Source organism: Anarrhichthys ocellatus, unplaced genomic scaffold (genome assembly GCF_004355925.1).
Source record: "Anarrhichthys ocellatus isolate YVR2014 unplaced genomic scaffold, GSC_Weel_1.0 scaffold42, whole genome shotgun sequence".
Lineage (NCBI taxonomy): Eukaryota > Metazoa > Chordata > Actinopteri > Perciformes > Anarhichadidae > Anarrhichthys > Anarrhichthys ocellatus.
Window position 1 is genome coordinate 1,129,246 of NW_022280072.1, and position 20,316 is coordinate 1,149,561.

At 42.1% G+C, this 20,316-nt stretch overlaps 2 protein-coding genes across 11 annotated transcripts; one reads left to right on the forward strand and one right to left on the reverse strand.

Annotated features, from left to right (window-relative positions):
• The first annotated feature begins 1,182 nt into the window (after positions 1-1,182).
• Positions 1,183-7,456, forward strand: serbp1a (SERPINE1 mRNA binding protein 1a). 10 transcript variants are annotated; one of them, XM_031868501.1, is made up of 9 exons: positions 1,183-1,566; positions 2,994-3,213; positions 3,800-3,961; positions 4,091-4,162; positions 4,888-4,971; positions 5,148-5,319; positions 5,556-5,603; positions 5,695-5,910; positions 6,066-7,456. In XM_031868501.1, the coding sequence occupies exons 1-9, from the start codon at positions 1,311-1,313 to the stop codon at positions 6,120-6,122; spliced, it is 1,287 nt and encodes a 428-aa protein (XP_031724361.1). In that variant the 5' UTR covers positions 1,183-1,310; the 3' UTR covers positions 6,123-7,456. The 10 variants fall into 10 exon arrangements, with proteins under 10 accessions (XP_031724361.1, XP_031724364.1, XP_031724362.1 ...); XM_031868504.1 differs by having other exon boundaries at positions 5,559-5,603; XM_031868502.1 differs by having other exon boundaries at positions 5,151-5,319.
• Positions 7,457-9,063: 1,607 nt separating this feature from the next.
• On the reverse strand, positions 9,064-20,316 carry il12rb2 (interleukin 12 receptor, beta 2a). Its single transcript, XM_031868521.1, has 16 exons — positions 19,758-20,316; positions 19,389-19,515; positions 18,853-19,113; positions 18,110-18,233; positions 17,824-18,014; positions 16,793-16,935; positions 16,346-16,490; positions 14,251-14,318; positions 13,474-13,684; positions 12,505-12,702; positions 11,546-11,647; positions 11,223-11,369; positions 10,985-11,116; positions 10,494-10,590; positions 10,287-10,374; positions 9,064-10,198 (listed from the first exon to the last, which is right to left on the reverse strand). The coding sequence occupies exons 2-16, from the start codon at positions 19,456-19,458 to the stop codon at positions 9,731-9,733; spliced, it is 2,445 nt and encodes an 814-aa protein (XP_031724381.1). The 5' UTR covers positions 19,459-19,515; positions 19,758-20,316; the 3' UTR covers positions 9,064-9,730.

Sequence of the window (20,316 nt, forward strand, 5' to 3'; positions counted from 1 at the left end):
TTTTTGGGAGATTTCCATATGTATATTGCCAGAAGACAAATAGAAAGATGTATGCATTGACAGAAACATGAGGGTGAAACAGAATATATGATATCACGTTCACTTTTGATATAACTGGTATGATTTAGGAGGGAACTCTTTATAATGTGTTCCTCTGAAAAGAAAAAATAAAGAAATGTCCTCAGACTTTGTGTTTTAAAAGAATGGAACGAGCTTCCTTGCAGACTCCTTCAGTTAACAAAGGATATTTTGTATAATTATAAAGCTGACCTGTGATTAGGTATTTTAAACAAGTATATTATGGTTTTATCTTTGCTGTATTGTTTGTTTGTTAGAAAATATGGTGTGAAAATGTTCAATAAATTTGAATAGGCTATATAAGAACATAACTTTAAACCTGGTGAAGATCATACCTTAAACATGAGTGTGTGTGTGTATCCAGAACTAAAATGCAACTTGTAATGCTGCTTTGTTGTTAACTGATCTTTCCCTGGAGGATTATTGTGGCTGAAAAACGACAGATGTCTTCCCACCAAACTATTGCGCTCTAGTGTTTTCGCTGTTGCCTGCACAGAAAGCACATTTGCTCTGGATCGGGTTTTATTGACCTGAAGGAGCGGTGCTAAATATCTAAATTTAAGTGTGAAATATTGTTTACACTTGGGCCAGGGGTTCAGAATGGTGTGAATACTTGTTCTAAGACAGATTTAAATGGCAGGACATTGTGTCAGTGTCACCTTTTCCACTCTTTGATGATCTTTACTGAAGATTTTGTCAGTTATTAAACTATACACTGACCTTTACTCATAACCACAGCTTATTTAACTGAAACATATTAGCAACAAACAGCTGCACATGGTCTCTCCCTTAAAGGTTTGTAAAGTTACTATATGCGTATAAAACGGGGGCGACAGAGCAGTTAATAACTTAAGTTTAAAACTGACAAACATTTGCAGCCGATAGTTTTAAGGACTAAAGAGTTTTGTTTTTCTCCTCAGTAATCAAAACAAGAGTGTGTGATGTGACGGCAGGCACCCATGCTTGTCTTTGCAGAAAGCTAGCAACACTGGAGAGACTGGCATTGTGGGTATTGTAGTTTCTCATTGGTCTATTCCGCAGCCAAGTTTATGGCATCACGTGTCCGACAAAAACTACACGCCCCACCCGCGCCCACGGCCGAGGCCCCGGATGTCTATCGCGCCGGAAGAGAAGAAGGTCCTTTTTCCCAGCCATCTTGTGGCTTCATCTAGCGAAGTGTTCGCACCAAGCCTCGTAGAATCGGAGGAAAATCCTGCTGAAGGGGCGCCATCATGCCCGGACAAATGCAAGAAGGTTTTGGCTGTGCCATAACCAATCGGTTCGACCAGTTATTTGACGACGAATCGGATCCATTCGAGCTGCTGAAGCAAGCCGAAGTGAAGAAGAAGGAAGCCCCTGCCCCTGGTGCCGCCAAGACCGCAGCCCAGGCTGCCAAGCAGCCGAAAAAGGAGTCCCAAAAAGACAGAAAGGTCCCGCTGACCGACAAGAAGGAGGAGACCCAGGCGCCCGTCCCACTTAAGAAAGATGGTAAGATATATTTCTGCGTTTTTCTCTGTCAGGGGTCTTCTTCAGCGAAGCTGCAGGTAAAATATTTTAGGCTAACAGGCTCGGTTGCTCGCTAGCTAGCAGGTTCATAAGCTCCTCGCGACATGAGGTCCTCGTGGCCGCTTATTGTGCTCCAGTTGGCTGTCAATTGCTGGAACGATGACATCCACACACACGTGTTAAGCAATGGCATGTGTGGGGCTCAAATAATTTGGGGATAAACGGTTTGCAAGCCAACTTGTTTTGGCTCGCTTTCTCCCCCCACCACCGCCACCCCCACCGGCCTTGTTGAACAGGCAGAACCCTAAAGCCTGGAGAAAGTGGCCTCGAGGAGTTTAGATGTTGTTCCTATAAAGTAGTTACTTTCAATAAGCACACGTGTGGCTTCTTTTACCCATAATTAGCCGAATATATGTATTTAATTCTGGCCTTTTTAAAAAATATATAATGTATTCAAATATAAAGTAAATATCATCCACGTGAAAATGCAACTTGTCAAAGCATTGCGAAACTTCTTTTTCGTGGTGGTTTTTGCAGGTGGATGGGTCAGACATTGGGAGCAGCACCGCTCTCATGGTGATGCACCTCGTGGTTGGTAGTGTGGGGCGTGTTAAAGTACAGCCACTTCCCATCGGCGCGCAAAACATGCTCAGTGTGTGTGATCGACCTGCCTCAGATAATTCAATTTCCTGTTTCTGCTATACCGAGATGGTATCATCTATGTAGATTATCTTTTATTCTTTCTTGCGTGTGTAGCCTGTTGATTTAAGAAGTTGCTTGCAGAGTTGAAGCATCCGGGCTCCTGCATACAGGAAGTCAGCTGGCCATTTTCATTCATGCAATCTTGCCAAGTGGACTCGTATCTGAGAGAAGATGAGACAGGTGCGTGGACTATGGTGCACCCAGCTGCCCCTGCGTGGTGGTGTAAGGGTGTCTATTTTGGTAGCTGGTGGTTTAGGCCATGGGTGGGACTTGTTCTGTCACACTGGGCCAGCAGGCAACCAACCATGTGTCATGGAGGGTTACATACGATGCCGGCGTTAATTCCATCCACAGTTAACGTGCGATTGAAGTGATCGTTTTACAGACTGTGAAGTAATAAGTGATCATGCTGCAAACTCTTGATCCCTTTTCATAATGTAAGATTACTCGCTTCTGGATGTTTTGTCTGTTTTGTGCACTTAATTGTTAACCTTTAAAAATTGGATTACATTGCAGACTGAAGAGTATTTGGTAAATGGATCCTACCAACTGCCGTACTTATTTAATGCTGCACATTAATTGGAATTATTTGCTCCATTTGAACAGAACAATCACTTCCGCTTCTTTCTCTTGCCCGGGGCTCCGCAGCGGGTCCTAATCTATCGGTGCTATTGGTCCTCTAATCCTCCTGTTGTGGTCAATCCTAGGTCCCGGCATGAGGAGAATGGGCCGCAAGCCGGAGGGCGAGGGCTTCAGACCCCAGGGCGAGGGCTTCAGACCCCAGGGCGGCCAGGGCCAGGGCCAGGGAGAGGGGCGCCCCCCCACAGACCGGCGGCCTGCGGACAGGCGGCCCCCGCGTCGCTTCGAGAGGCCTGCTGGTGGTGATGCCGGCGAGAAGCCAGAGGGAGGCGAATTCTCAGTGGAAAAGTGAGTTCATATTCCAATCATCAGATATTTTAATTGAACAGCAACCATATAAGAAAATGAGGAGAATAAATCCACAACAGTTATACCTTTTGTGTTTTATAACTCCACGTGAGGCAAAAGCAGTACTCACTCGGGGGTGGGGTCAGCAACTATTATAGGCGTTGTTTAGTATGATAAGACTTAGAATGTTAGAGTTTTGCCCAAACTGCTATTGGCACTTGTAGCTCTTTATCTCATGAGTTTACTTGCGTTAAATTGCTACAACTACAATGAGGGTAAAATGTCCAAATATAGATTTAGACCGACTTCAAACATCAGTAAACCGAGAATAACTTAAAACCACAATCACTCTTTTTCTGTAGACTTGAAAATCGAATCATATCACAATTCATGAATGTACTGGTTTTCTGTAAACATTGTCACACATTTAGCTAATCTTGCTGTTCACTTAGTCACTCAAAGGAGAAAAAAAAAACATGTAGATGGCCTACCCTAGATTTAAGCTTTCTTCTAAGGCAGAGAAACCTGTGCTGCAATGATCATGTTAAGTGTCTCTCTCTCTTTTTCTCTCTCTCGCTCTCTCTAGACCCATTGGTGATCGGCCGATGAGAGGACGTGGCGGTGGCGGTGGCAGAGGCGGCCGTGGTGCTGGTACTGGGACTGGCAGAGGCCGTGGCATGGGTCGCAACGATGGCTTTGACTCCAGAGGAAAACGTGAATTTGACAGACACAGTGGCAGTGACCGATCGTAAGTTATTTTTCAGTTCTCATATAGATAAATATTGTTGATGTACACCAAGGTCCGTGGAAGTCGTTGGTGTGTGTTTTCATACGGTGCATTTGTCATGGCCCACGGCTAAAGCTAATGTTCTTTCAGTAGCATGAAAGGTGAGGAGAAGCGCGGTGGAAGTGGATCTCACAACTGGGGCACCGTGAAGGATGATATAAAGTAAGTTCCTATTATAGATGTAACATCACAGAAATTATGGGAGGTTTTGGGAGTTGCAGAACACTTCTGCATTAGATCGATTTTTCCCTTTATGATGTCTTTTTTTTTTTTAGAGAATAGTGTTTAATAGTCGGCTCGTTTGGAGACACTCGGGTGTTCAGATTTATTTGCAAGTCTGATTTTACTCATCTATTCCACATCCTGTCGTGGTTCAGAATCATTTATTTAAATACCCAAAAAAAAGTTTAAAAAAATACTCAGTTGCCAGTTTATTTCGGCATTGCCATGAGGACATTTGTTATCTCCCCAGCTACCGGTCCACACTTTGTACTTGAGCTGAGCAGGACCGCCGGTCATTGATATAAATGTGGACTAAATATAGGAAATACCCGAGTTTAATGCAGTACAATTCAACAGCACCACATACTACAGCCAACAAGAAAAACCCGACAGTCAACCTTCATAGAGGTAGAACTTATTGCATTGCTGTCTGTTACATTAGACTGCATTAGCTTGAGCTAATATTTATGCTCCTGTAAACTCTTATCATAGATTACAATGCTTCTCCCTCATCCTTTTTTAGTTGAAGATGAATATTAAGTGGCTTGCATTGCATGTAGACAGCAACACAGTCCTAACGTCGGCATGGTAAACAGTTTAAAAAAAAAAAAAACGGTTCTCGATACCATGCCATATAAACTTTCTTTTTATTTTTTTATTTTTTGACCTCCTAGCGAGCTTGACCAATCGAACGTCACTGAAGAGAACCCTGAGGGAGAGGAGCATCCACCCGCCGACTCTGAGAACAAGTAAGTTATTTTCCTAACAAATGGGAGAGAACTGTGAAGACATCTTGGTTTTGCTGTAATTGATTAAGGATTCACAGCTTAGAGTTGGTTCCTGGTGTTCGAAGGCAAAGACCACCAGCCAACAACCTGGTTTTATATGAAACTTTAACGATGTGACACCGTTTGTGTGTGTGTTGAAGGGAGAATGAGGTTGAGGAAGTGAAAGAAGAAGGCCCCAAGGAGATGACTCTGGATGAATGGAAGGCCGTGCAGGACAAGGAGCGGGCCAAAGTGGAGTTCAACATCCGTAAGGCCAACGAGGGAGCTAATTGGAACAAAGGATTTGTGCTGCACAAGTCCAAGGCAGAGGTGAGTTAAAGCCATGTCTGCTCATTCTGAATACATCCGTATTTCACATTCCAGATCGGTGACTGATAGACTTTATCGACCGTACTAATATTTTTGCAGGTTCTTGGCGTCGGCTCAAATGAGACAAATGTAGAAATACCCCCCCCCCCCCCCAAACCAACCAACCACCATTAACACAAGCATCACTGTCTGACGGTACATATATTAATGTTTGTATTGTTTTGCATTTTCCAAAGCAGGAGAAGAAAGAAGAAGTGATTGAATCTGAGGTTGAGGAACCCAAGGTAAACAATCTCAACCAAACTCAAATCATAGATGTGAACAAAATAAACCAAAGATTTAAACTTACAAAATATCTCCTGTTTTCCATTTCAGCTTGAAGATGAGCACCACTTCCGGAAGCCAGCCAATGACATCACGTCCCAGCTGGAGATCAATTTCGGAGACCTGGGCCGTCCAGGCCGTGGACGCGGCGGTGGACCACGTGGTGGCCGCGGAGGTCGCGGCCGCGGTGGTAGCGGTGGTGGACCACCCGGCGCCGGACCACCCGGCGAAGCCGCTAGGCCGGTCCGCGCACCAAGACCCGACAAGGTAAATAATCTTACTGGAATCTATGAAGTTGTGTCATTAGTACCCAGGTATAAAGCCCACTCCCTGTCATTTCCTTTCCTTTATTCCATACTTTAGAGACGCATCTATAAACGTTTGAATTTTCTAACTCCTACTTATTGTTTGCTTTTCCTCAGTCGTCTGCGTCTGTGCCCAACGTGGACGACCCAGAGGCCTTCCCAGCCCTGGCTTAGGCCCCGGCTGCTGTTCCTCAGGCCTACAGGAGCCTCCTGAGCACCTCCACTACGAGGCTTGCATGTTCCTGGATCCTTCAGCAAAGTGAAATGATGGAGAAGACTGTCATTTAACTATGGCACTCAAAGTGAGGACTGAGTTTTACCCAATAAAAACAAAACGAAGATGGAAAAAAAAAAACAGAAATTAACAAAAAAAAAACAAAAAAAGAAAAGGACTTCTTGCTACTCTGGAGCAACTTATTGGTAGAGGTTTTGTACTTAGAAACAAAGTAGCAGGGATGTTTTCATACAGTATTTTTTTCAGAGGTTATGCATTGTCCATTGATAATTTTTTGTAATTGCTGCTTGAAAATATGCATTTCGAGATGTAAGCATAAGAAGGGTGTCTTTAGCTCGGTTTGAGTTATTGCTTGCTCGCTTTGAAATCGGCACGGTGGAGCTCCAACCCGAGCTCAAAAGCTCTGCCACACCAGGTGTCTCTGATGAAGTTACAGCTTCACTCATTAAGATTTATGGAGTTGTTTTTTTTCTTTCGCACTGGGGTATTGTTTTATATTTTATACAGGTCTATTCTTCTATGATCTTCGGCCTGTAAATCTTAACTATTTTCATAAATTCCTGCAGAGACTGTATTTCACATGGTGCAAATAGGACACACCTTGATCCCCTTTGATCAAGCGTTGCTGCCTGTATTCGAATTCATTGATGAAATGGCGCCTAAATCTGTATTATGGTTCTTTTGTACTGAAAATGTACTATAGGAGGAACATTAGGTCATTTTTGGAGGACCACATCGGGGATTACTCACCTAAATTTGCATTGATCCGGAGAAATTTGTCAAGGGGGTTCATTTGAAGCAGAAAGTTATTCCATTTGTTCTGATTTCTCATGTATTCGGGGTGCTATTCGCCATCTGATATCCCTTCCTCCCCGCCCATTTCCTCTTTGATTGCCATTTGCAAGTCAATTCACGCCTTTGCTTTTACTCTAGTTTAAGAGTGATACGGAGAGGAAGTGTCTTTACACGGTTGAGACGTGGCTGAAGTCTTCTGGAAGCCCTCAGACCTTCTCCGACTGTTTACACACTCCACTTCTTCCACAGATTTAAAGTCAGCCCAGCTTCAGTTTGTGTTGTTTGCAGTCTGTTCTGTGTTGATATTTTTCCTCCACTGTTGACTTGCCCTGTAGCTTCCACAGTGGCACCACTGCATAATTGCTCTGAAAGAAATACAGTCGTTCATTGCGTGGAACAACTGACGTGCTCTACAAATGTGTGAATTCTAGCCCTGCTATTAGAGACCTCTGTCGGTAAAATAAAGGTGGTCGATAAATCTTTTGCATTGTCAGTTTTTAATCCTGCCTGCACACAGGAAAAATCAATTTACAGTGTTTGCTTTAGCTTACACATCTACATGCATACACGGACTGTTTATTTAACGGCCTAAAACTGAGGCTCCAAACAGAAAACTTAACTCGACACACCTGCAGAGCAGATATGTGAAATGGTCTCGTGCCACTTCAGGGTCGAGATGACCGATGGTCTCAAAATGTATCAAAGATTAAAATTAAGTTCTCTTTTGTAGATGGGATATTATGCCAGAAATAAGTGTGATAGATGTAATTTTATGACTATTTAATGTCTCTAATTTTAATATGATGAAAGTACACATTTTCATAGAAAAAGGAACTTTTGATTCGTAAGAATATCCAGACATTGGAATATGAAAAAACATCTTTAAATATTCCCAGAAATTCAACAAGAAAAAACCCATTAAAATGGGCTTATTAACAGAAAACACAATGCAACATCTCATAGTGGTAGGGAAGGAACCCTGCTGTTAATTGTGTTGGCTTAAATGTGAACGATGTTAACACAGCGGGTGACATCGAGGTCTGCTAAAAGGATCGAGGTTATGTCCATACATCTTACAATAAGTCAATAACGTAGAAATGATGGAGGTCATGTTCATACGATGAGTAAATTATTTTATGACCGGCCCAGTCAGTAAAGTATGTAAAAAGAAAAAATTAATTTTAACATACTATGACTTTTTTCATTGTATTTCATCGACTTATGACATTTGTTGACACACTACGACTTTTTTATACAAACTAGGCTGACTTTTTTTCGACATTCTATACCAGGACTTTGACTTTTTTATAATTTTTGTCGACATGCTATACTATAACTTTTTTCAAACATAATATACTATGACTTTTTTCAACATGCTATACTATGACTTTTATGAGTTCTCTGTCAAAATTCACTCTACGTAGCTGACACCCCGTTCTCAACCACCGTCTGGAAAAACAATCGCAGTAATTATTCGTAGTCTCCTTTTCATCACAATATCTGACCTGGTTGTAAGCCACTGTGATCCAGTTAGTCGCTGCCCTGCACTACATTCTTCCACTCAGATGAAGGTACTGTTGATTCTAGTAAGGCTACGGTCTGTGGACTTAATGAGTGTTCTTTTTTTACACGCTATAATATGACTTTTTTCGATGTACTATACTATGATTTTTATCGACATGCTATATGACTTTTTTTGAAATACATTACTTTTTTTAACGTACCATACCATGACCTCTTCACATTTTTTAACATACTATATTGTGACTTTTTTCATTGCATTTTATTGACTTACTATACTATGACAATTTTCGACATACTATACAGTAACTTTTTATGACTTTTTTTTGACATGCATGTTACATTTTAATGACTTACCATAGTATGACTTTTTCGACGTGCAATACTTTGACCTTTTTTTATGACTTTTTTTCCACTTACCTTTTTATGACGTACTATCACATTTCATTGTTTTTTGTGAACTAGCGATTGAGACCATAAACTCATGTTTACAATGTTTACTGAGGTAATAATTCAAGAGAGAAGTAGAGTCATTTTCTCATAGACTTCTATACAACCAGAGGAGTCGCCCCCTGATGGTCATTAGAGAGAATGCAAGTTTAAGGCACTTCCACATTGGCTTCACTTTCCAGGACAATAACCGGTGGGTTCCCAGATTGGCCGATGCGTTCTGCCTTCTCTCTACACCGACTGTTTACCTGCAATCAACCAAAGCCTGCTCGAATGTGATTGGTTAACACTACACAGACTACAAACAGAGCCTGCAAAGGGAACTTCATATCTTATGCATGTGTAATGCAGAATCTGTTTATAGAGATTAGATATGGATGTATACATTAGTACAAGCAGGCAGCAATCACAATATCTGATACACTCCTTCATGCAGCCTGCACTGTGTTCGTTATGGTCGTGGTCTTAGTGTGTCCAATGCTGCTCTAGAGAAAACTGGTAATGCATGAAATGAAAACAAAAAGTAATTTCTAAAAATGATTACTGTACAACAGCTCTGCAGAATTCAGTGAGAGCTTTTTGTTACAATTTCGATTTCAGTGAGCAAGGAGGTAGTTCATGGAAATCTCAACAAGATTCATGACGCAAAAAAAGACAAACGGAAACATTCACCACCTCCAGTCATTGTTTCCAGTCTGTTTCGTTTAGCCATCTTCTTCCTCTAAAAATGGCTTTCAGTCAAACCTCATCTCACCAAAGAGTTCAGGTTTCAGGTCCACACTTACTGTTCTGAAAGAAAGAAGTCACTGCAGTCAATTTTGACGGAATTCAGAGTCAACTTCCCTCCAAACTCCATCGGTTCTATGAAAATGTTGTGACTGGGGAAGAAACCCAGCATTTCTGCAAACTCTTCTTCCTCCTCCTCCTCCTCCTCCTCCTCCATATTTCCCAGCCCGTGCGACGAGATGTAGTCGACGGTTGTGTTGGTGTCCAGAGAGGTCTGCGTGTGGTCGGAGCTGTCTGAGTCGTGGGAGAAGCTCTTGATGTAGTTGGTCAGCGGGTAGAGCACTGTGGCCGGCTCCGTCTCAGGGCTCAGGCTGGTTTGAGGTAGGAGCCGCGAGGAGACGTCTGTGGGTGCGCAGACGTCACCGGTCTGCTTGGGCAGCTCCTCTACATTCACCAGGATGGGCTCTTCTTCCTCCTCGGTTACACTGGAGTTACTCAGCTGCAGATGGAGGTTCATCTTACCCTGTTTTGAAGGGAGATACAGGCTTAAACTCAGACCAATGAGTTGCAATTTACAGTAGTTTGTATTTGATCCACTTTTATATTATTACCTTCTCCTGCATACACTCTTTTGCCCATTTGCTGTTTGCAGGATCCGGCACAACATCGAGCATGAGGCACTGAAAATACACCCAGAACCTGAGGGGGAATGGGGAAAACAATATGGCATGGGAAGTTTAGTAGCAACATTTTTGTTGTTGTTGTTGTTATTGCTGCACCTTTTCTTTGACAACAACTGTTGTGTGTTGCTCACATACCTCTGCTTTACTGCTGAACTGTGGGACAGACACATCAGCAACAACACGATTGGGGCAAAGACTGCACACAGTATTAGGGGGGATAGTTGGGTCTTTTCTGCAATAGTGACAGAGAAACAGTGAGATGTGAGATTGCAGCATATATTTGGCTCATCTGATACAGTCGGTTGAGGTAGTAGGAAAAAAACGACGATACAGCCATAAAGACCATTTCTTTTGGACACAATTGTTATTTTAATGAGCAAAATCTATTTGCTGAGGAAAACTATTTCTAAAGTCAAGAAAAACTTTACTCCGCAAAGCCGCAACTTGTGGTTTTACGGGGTTTATGTGCTGGACTATTTCTTGGGCAGGAGCAGGTGCCAGGTTCACATTTACCGTACAGACGTAAGAGTGGAATTGATCTTCTCGTGTAACTCGTACATGAAAGCAAATAAGTTTCACTATAACGTCATAACTATTATTTTAAAGAAACTTGGAAAGCTGCTTACGCTGGATGAAGAAATTGACCTTTTGACCCGCGCGGCCTTCTCCCTTAGCAGTTGAAGCCGTCATCCACAGGCTGTAGCCAGCTGGAGACAGGTCTTTGATGATGTGCATCCTCTCTGATGCTGGTATAGAGACTTAAATACACATTTATATACACACACAGCAGAGGAAAGTTACTCATGTAACATGCACCGTCACCTCAGAGTACAAGATGTTACAGTAGAGATAAATGGTTCTTACAATGCTGTTGTTGTTTGCTGTCTATTTCTAAATAGATGGTATACTTGGTGACACAACCCCCACGCTGACCCCTGGGAATCTCCGTCCAGGTCACTGTCACATGGTTTCCCTCAACCGTCTCTTGGGCTGACGGACCAGCTGCTGGGGCTGCAAACAACAAGCAGAAGCCAAAAAGGACTGCTCAACAGGACGGATGACAACGGAATATTTGAAACAATTTACAGACTCCTGTTACAGACTGCATTGTCTGCCAGTTGTGTGTATGAGTTTAATAAAAGACACACTATCGAATTAACACTGTTTACGCTCTTCTTGGATCTTACCTGAGGTCAGAGTGGCGACACCTGTAAATCTGGTCCAACTCACTGAGCTCTCATTGTAGAAAACATGCACCGCTCCCTCGTAGCACTCAAATGGCTTAATACCTGCATAAAGAAAGATAGAGGTGTGGAAGAGGTAAAAGCTGCTTTCACCAGCCCTCTTCAACATATTGTGAACAAATAAGAGGCTGTATGATTGGTAACACCCTAATAAACCATCTTATGTATGCTGATGGTCTGGCTTTTCTCTCTCCTAGCAGTGCTGGGTTTCCACATACTTGGGTCAAATATGATGTGCAATATGATGCTAGAAAGAATGATGTCATTTGTAGAACAAAAGGGCATAAGGGCCCCAACTTTCCAGATTTGTATCCATCTAGTATTTATGAAACAAAATATGTGGGGCACTCCATGACAGATGAAATGTCTGAGGACCCTATATCCTGAGCATCCTTTTGGAAAACCTCTCATTTTCCTGCAGCAGGGTCTGACAGTCTGCTCTGCTCAGTCCTGGTTCTGGTTCTCCTGTTCCTCCCCTCCCAGCAGTACAGCCTGGGCTTCCAGCAGCGTAGTGTAATTCAAGCGAAGTGGCGCTTGAATACAATGCTTTCTTTAGAATCAGATTAGTAGTGCAGATGGTCCTGTTTGTGAAACTGGATCTGGGTCTGTCCGCTGTGGGCTGGTTGGTGGCGGAGTCTGAGCTGAAGGAGTTTCATCTGGTTTTGCACCGGTGACGAGCATTAAGACTAACTTAAAGAAATAGCCGATCTTCTCGCTGATGGTCTCGTTTACTGATGCAGGTCATATAGAGGCATCAGTATTAAACGGAGACTGTTTCATAACCACATACAAGTTCCTCATAGTAACTTTAATGTATCTTTTGTATTTGTGTTGTACGTTTTTGTGATGAACTTTGAGCCTGACAATAAAGATGAACTGAACTGTAACTCCACATGTCCCACCTGTAAGAACAGCATGGTTGTCATTCCTGCCCAGTCTGACCCATCTGAGCTCCTCCAGCTTGTTGCCCTCTGGGTACCACTCCACCACATACACGGCATGTGGAGGTGCAGTGTCATGCTTTCTCCAGGAGATGGTGACACTGCGGTTGTCTGCATTTACTTGCACGTCCTGAGGGGGCTGCAACTGCTGAATCTTCACTACAAGAGAGAATCACATAGATGTCTTATTATTATTGGTCATATTTCCGTTATTGTTAAAGTTGGTATTGTTATTGTTGTTGTTGCTGTGCATCTCTCTCTCTCTCGCTCTCTCATCCTGAAGCCTTGTCAGACCGCTAGGTGTCACTTTATAACACACTGGGTAGCCCAGCTCATGCCTGGTTATGGCAGCGAATTCAAAGAAAAACTCCTTGTTTAGAGTTAGGCCACAAACCACATGGTTAGGTTGGGCTTAAAGTAATTACGTGATCTAAGTAAAACGTAAAAAAATGCACTATATGTACGGAAATCACAACACAAACATCACTTCACTGTAACTCAACAAAAGGTCTTGAACACTAGTCTCCACCAGTCTTGGGCTTTATACCACGTCATCACACTCATCGCATTGTCTCTGAGAGTCTAATAGTGACACAGATTGGTTTACATTGTAGTTCCTTGGATGCCCGGTGCGTCTCCTGCAGACGCTAAAAGGTGCCTTGTGTGTTGGTATTTAGTGGCCTGGGAATGAGAACGGGCTGGAATGTCGGGTTTCTGTAAATGACTGTCGAAACCTGCTCGATTTGAAGCGTGTCATGATATGACTTCCATTGTGATTTGGCACTAGATACATAAACTTGACCCTCGGTATTAATGCAGTAATGCATCTGATATCTACCTGTAACCTCTTAACACGACTGCTCACCCACAAAGAGAGGCACGGTCTGGCTTCATGAAGCTGCACACAAAAGCATTCACTCATTTTTTTACCTTTTGTGTGATGGGTTGTAATTCGGGCAGGAGGGGACGGCCCTTTGGAGTTGCAGGCCCACACTTTCACTTCACAGTCGGCACAGAACTGGACTGAATAACTCCTGGCATCGGCACTAACGTTAGCGAGGAAGACCGATCCAGACTTTTGGCTGTCAACTCCGACTTTGTACTGTACGATTCTCCCTCTAGCCGTGGAAATGTTCGGCTCCTGCAGTCAGAGAAATGTTTCAAAGTGAATTATTGAGTTTGACACCGTGTACTTGCTTTTGTCACAGGAAAAGAAACAACGTGCGCTTTTTAACGCTCCTTGGATTTGCCTGCTTTCTTTACAGGACGCTCAAAATCAACACACTGAGACAGCAAGACACATCATTTCTGTTCATCTCCTCTTTTCTTGTAAACTGAAACTGTGGTGTCTGACGTCAGGTTTCACTTATCTCTCTCTGTCTTTATGTGACATTAAATGAGTATATGAGTGTGTGTGTTTGTGTGGTAGAGGGTGGGGATGTGTGAGTGTGTGCGTGAGGATGTCACACCTCAGAGTGGTCAATGGTTGACCTTTAACTAAGAAGTAGTGAAGCGGGAAGATCAGAAAGTGCTACTATGGCGACGACGCCGCACGCCCACACAGGCACATAGTGAGAGAGTTGAACACATGGAGACGACACCCTCGAACACACCAAGCTGTGCAGCAGTGTTGTCATGTGTGTCGTATTTCACCGTCAGCCCAAATTTAAACAGTTAAAAAGCTTTTTGACAAGATTTAAAACGTACCTTCCAGTAAACTCTCATGACGTCAGAGGCGGCTGCAGCGTACCACACGTCCAACTCTGTGGCAGGAGCTGAAAAAAAACATGCATCATGGGACAATGACAGTGAAATAATAACAATAATACTGAAATAATAACAATAGTACTGAAATCATATATGAGAATGTTTGTTTTCAATGAATGAGTGAAAGACATGTTTATATAACTGACATTTCTTGAAAGTTATTGTGAGTTGATAGACTTTAAAATCCTTTAAAAGTGACAAATATCCAGCCTGTTACATTTTCCTATGTGAGCATTGAGTTTAACACTTCCATGTAAATGTATACATCCATATAGGATTTTTAAAAAATGAAAAAATGTGGATTAATTACAAGTACTTAAAGGTACCTTGAGATATCATTCATCGCATTGGGCAACTTGTTGTCTTAATATTGTCATATTAAGTTACTTTAAAGGCACAATGAGTAGGATCTTCCTAAAAAACTAAGTTTAGACTTATATAAAAAAATCCCTCTACATCATCACTGTGTGCGGTGGTGTCTGCAGAGAACCTGCTCTCTGCCTGTATTTTCTCTTTCTTTTGTTGTGTTCAGGACATTTCTGGGCATCAAACTATAAAAATGTAGCCACCGGGTGCCAGATCGAAAGCACAAATCCAAGAGGAAGCTACGAAAAGGACTGCTGGCACCTTAACCCCTGAGGAGCCAAGACATCACGGTCTGATGGCAGCCGCTCTGAATGTTCTTGCCTACATGTTAGCTTCAGCACATAACATAGGGTCCTCAGACATTTGATCAGGCATGAGGTGCCCCACATATTTAGTTTCAGAAAAACATAGCGCTTGCCCTCGATGGATAATTATATTATATTATATTTGACCCAAGTATGTAATATATTCAGCAGCTGTTATTTACAGATTCAAACATACTATTTTAGAAACTTGTAATAAAAGAAACATTGTCTTAACATAAATAATCACCTGGGGAAGTTTCATTATTTAAATTTTCTATTCGTTAAAACTTTTACCCTATTCACCTGTATATATATACATACATATATAGAAAACAATAATTGATCATTTTTACGCATACAGCGGTGATGTCTGTGGGACCCCAAACAATGAGTAGGTTAAACTAATTTCAACTATAAACAGAGTTGAATCATCACCTTTTTAAAGAATATTACAGCTCTATTAAATAATGTTATTACTCTGACAAGACAAGCGTTTATTGTGGTTGATTAGCTTCCTCAATTATCTGTCAATCTCGGTGAGGTGACTTTCATACGGTCCTGGATGAAACCAGCGGCTGCCTGGAAGATCGGAGATCCCATGTGTGGCTTCGACACTACGTATTCATCCAGGGAAAGGAGGAAGATGAGGTGTAATTAACATGTTTAATATGCGCTTAAAGGGCAGATCCATCAAATGGAAACGCCCACTCAGTCGTTTGCAAAAGGTAGTGAAATAGGTAGTGACAAAAAAAATGTAATAATACAAAAAAATATGAATGGACCTGAACTTTAAACAAAGAACACGTAAACCCTTTACAAAAAATGTCTCCTCAGACATTTCTACTGTGACTTCTGGCTGTTCGTGGAATGCTGATGATCTGTCGCTGCTGCACATTCATATCTCATGTATCTGTAAAGACAGCTTCATATCTTCACACCATCAGTATTACAAATATGCAGCAATATTTTCCCATGAAGCACCACAGTCTACTTTACCACTTTACTTTTCTTCACTCTGGCTCAAAGTTGAGCTGGTTAGAGTTTATTATCAATAAATAAAATACATGTTTGTATAATCTCAGCCACCTAATGCGTCTTATCATTAATCGATGGTTTCGCTCTCAACACAAAACCCGATAAGGCGTGTTTCAGTGGCTTTTGGTATCCTGCAGACAGTCATTGGAAGAGCTGATAACTGCCTCAAACAACCCAAAGGAAATGAAGTATTACTGCATTGTCTGATACAAACGGATAAGTACACAGATAAAATACTCCATTCGGGTCTTTGTGTGTCGACAGAATCAGCGGTGCTTTCACTCAGGAAGTACAGAAATAGTCTTCAGGAGCTGCAAGGGTTTGCTTACCTTCCTCTTGAGTCCAGCTGGAAACGTTTGCGCTCCACTGACTCCACAGGCCGGTGCTGAATTTGGATCTGGCTCTGAAATGGTACAAGGTGTAGGGCTCCAGAGAGGAGACGGACCGATCCTGTACCAAGCTAGTCTGCACAACCTGTCAGAAATAAATGTTTTTCATCTTATTTTAACTGATTTAAACTCAGTCATTCATTCTTCAAAAACGGAGTAAAGTGCCATTTACGATCACACTGTGAAGAACACCTCGTTGACTTTGTTTTTGTGCAACATTGTCAGTTCACCTTTCATCAACCTGACACTCATATCTTCCTTCGGCTTTGAATCAGCAGAAGACCTCTGAGGTGACTGTATGTCTTCAAAGGGTTCAAAGTAACCTTCTGCAGTATCACTTGCAACATCTCATTGAAAGTTCCTAAAGTCTGCTCTAAGACTTCTTACTGAGTCTGGAGAAGATGTCCATGTGCGCGCTGCCGCTCTGTATTGGATCTTCAGGTGTTGAGTCCGCACAGACTGCTCCACTTCGATGATGCACTCTCGGGAAGAGCACCCCGGTTGGCCAAGAACAGGAGTCGATGGCATCGCTGCTCGGATAGAAAGGAAGAAAAATAAAAAAACAAAAGTCAGCTGTCAGCTGTCAGCTGTCATATTGATTTTTGTTGTTGTTTGCTATAAAAGCAGCAATGAAAAAGACAGGATTTCACTGCATCAATACTGGCCGTTGGAGGCAATCTTCGCTTAGTGGAAAGGAGGATGGAGGGAGATTATCAACTATCCTAAACTTCAAGATTAAAGAATCAAAGAAGGATGCATTTTACTGAAAAGCTGCTTTCACATGGAATACAGTTTTGAAGCCTCGAGTTCAACATTTTAGCCCGTTGCCATCTTGGTTTCCGGCCGTCGCTATGTTGTTTTTTTGCAACCAGAAGTGACCCAAGAGGATTCAGCTCAGCAAAACATTTTAAGGGGGACCCAAAATGTTCCAATTAACTTTCATAAAATGAAAACACAGTGTGAAGGGGTTGCAAGACACAAACACGGACAACTCACAGACCGGACAACTCCGTGGTAGTGACCTGTCAATCACAAAGTAGCCCCGCCCCTAAAGCATCCCCTGCTTTATGGTCTGTTTGACTCTAAATGGACTATCATTTACTGAATGAACATCATGCTGTATTGAAGAAGACTTGAAACTAGAGATTGAGACCATAAACTCATGTTTACAATGTTTACTGAGGTAATAAATCAAGAGAGAAGCAGAGTCATTTTCTCATAGACTTCTATACAACCACACTTCTTTTTGCAACCAGAGTCGCCCCCTGATGGACATTAGAGAGAATGCAGGTTTAAGGCACTTCCTCACTGGCTTCACTTTTCAGAACTGGAGGTTTGCTGCCTGCTCTCTGTGCAGAAGATGCCAAGCACCTCATCAAACACTTGACAGGTCGGCTGCTAACGTGCTGCTGTCTTACCAATGTCACTGAGTGTGTAGTTGATGGTGATGGACACTGCAGAGCCCAGTGGGTTTTGGGCTTCTACCCACACAGAGATCAGCTGGACAGAGCTGGACACGGGGAAACTAGCTGACGACAAACCAGTTCCCTTAGTGGAACCTTTGTGCGGCAGCGGTCCATCAGTGTGGTTTTTAGATACAGTCTTCACCCTGAAACATACAATGTTAAATTTTACAGTAATACATTCCCAGTAATATATTATCGTTTTGTTGACTTCTCAATTAGAATTTTGTTTAAAACTCACCACAGCACTGAATTATTCCTCAGAAAAGTGTCTCGTCCTCTCTTCCAGGTGCAGAACACAACTCCCCTTTCATTATCTTTGACTTTGTAGATGCATGACATGTTTTTAGGGCGCTCTGGTAGATCTGAGGGACAAGAAAAGATGAAATCATTTAATGAAAGGTAATGAGCAGAGAACATAAACCTGACAATCAGCCTAAAAAAAGTCTTAAGTCATCAAATTTGTGGCTCGAGCCGAAGTTACGTGACCCGACACCAAAGCTGCAGGACTATCAAATTAGGAAGTGATATAATATATTATTACATAGAAAACTTAGATGGTTGTATCCTCAAAAAAACACAAATATTCAGATTTATAGTAATCCATTAAATGCAGAGTGTGCTATTCATTAATGTCAGCGATTACATTGCATAAACAGATGGAATCTTTTTCAGTATTGAGTGTTTTACTTTAAAACAAGTTGATAATAATGTGTTGGGGAACTGGCATGCTTTATGTGTTAAAAAAAAACCAAGCACCCAGCCGAACAGTGTGTTCTCTAAATACAGAAGAGAAAGCAGAACCGGCTCTGCCTCTTTTTTAACAGCTCTTGTAGCTTGAAAGAAGTTGCAGTCATGCCTTAAGATATGAAAGTATCAACTTGAAACACGATGTGCTGACAAACGTCCCTGCATTCTTATAGTCTTAGACACACTAAATAAAGAAACTTTCCTCAGACAGAGGTTCCCTGGTTTCATACTCACATCCAGCTGAGAAGTCCATTCCACAGGGGTCCAGCTCAGGAGAACACCTACACTGACAGCTGTATGTTCTGTTCTTGGTTATGTTTGCCACACGAAAATATATCGTTGTAGAATTCAGTTCTTTGTGGCTCTGCAGTTTGGGCGGATGGTCGCTGTACATGGACCCCTGACACTTGCAGTTAAAGGTGCAGTACACCTCGAAACTGGAGCCTCGCTGCACCACAGGTCCAGCGCTGGACCAGAGGGCACAGGACTTCCTACCTAAAAGCAGAAATCAAGTTGTATGAAGCTGCATGTCATCTAGTTATGTGAAGGTAAGAAGGCTACAATGCGTTTTGTATTTCAAGCAGATGAAGAAATGTAATTCTGCACACTTCATCCTTAGATGCACAATTTAAACACGCACTTTCAGAACAACTTTTAGTTTAGAAAGGCTTTTCATATAAATCCACTGACTTTTAAATCCAAACACTATGAAGAAAACCTATTTACAAATTGAAATGTTAGAACGTGTCCACACATTAGTCCGAGCTCACCATTGCAAAGCTGCACGGCCAGCACAGTAAGAGCAGTGAAGATGGTCCATGTTCGGGACATTGTCGCCATGAGTCATCAGTAACTGCCTCTATGTCGCTTACATTCCCGCAGGGACTTCTTGCTTACCTTAAAACAAGGAACAACACACGAATGCATGAGGTCAACCAGGCTGCAGCGATTATTGAGGAATTATATTAATGATCAAAAGCTTTTTTTTAATCTTGGAAAACCATTTTATGAAATTCCTTCCTGGTCGATGGCGCTAATCCAATAATCAACCATTTGTAGCATATTAAACCATGAATATATTTCAATAAGCAGTCATGTTATTGATAAAGCGACAAAAAGGGAAATATGGCCGTACTTACCATGACATCACATCCCAGCGTCACATTATCTTTTATTTCTTTCCGAGTCTTTTGAAGCCTTATCTGTCATCGTTAAGTCTTCCTGAACATCTTTATTTTATGAGTTTATCCAGACTAAGCCGACGGCGGAGACGCCTCGGTGGCGCACTGTCGCCTCTGTCTGCTGTGAAGGGACAAACTTCTCTTGAGAAGTGAGTCACAGATCATCAGTGAAGACAGACACGCGCGCAGACACACGCGCGCAGAGGCTCCACAGAGACTGTGCAGATTCAGCCTGTTGATCATGAGGCATCAGCAGCAGTGGAATGTAACTGAGTACATTTACTCAAGTTCTGCACTACTTCCATTGTATGCAACTTTATACTCCTGCTCCACTACATCTTAAATATTCTACTTTGTCCTCTACTATTTTTGTCTGGCAGCATAATAGTTGCTTTACAGGCTACATTTTTTTCATAACCTTCCTGTCTGGTGAAAACCACGTATTTCCATTTTTGATGATTTTTCTATTTCTATTTGATTGTTTCTGATAAACTAGAGATGTTTTTCTAAGTAGTCT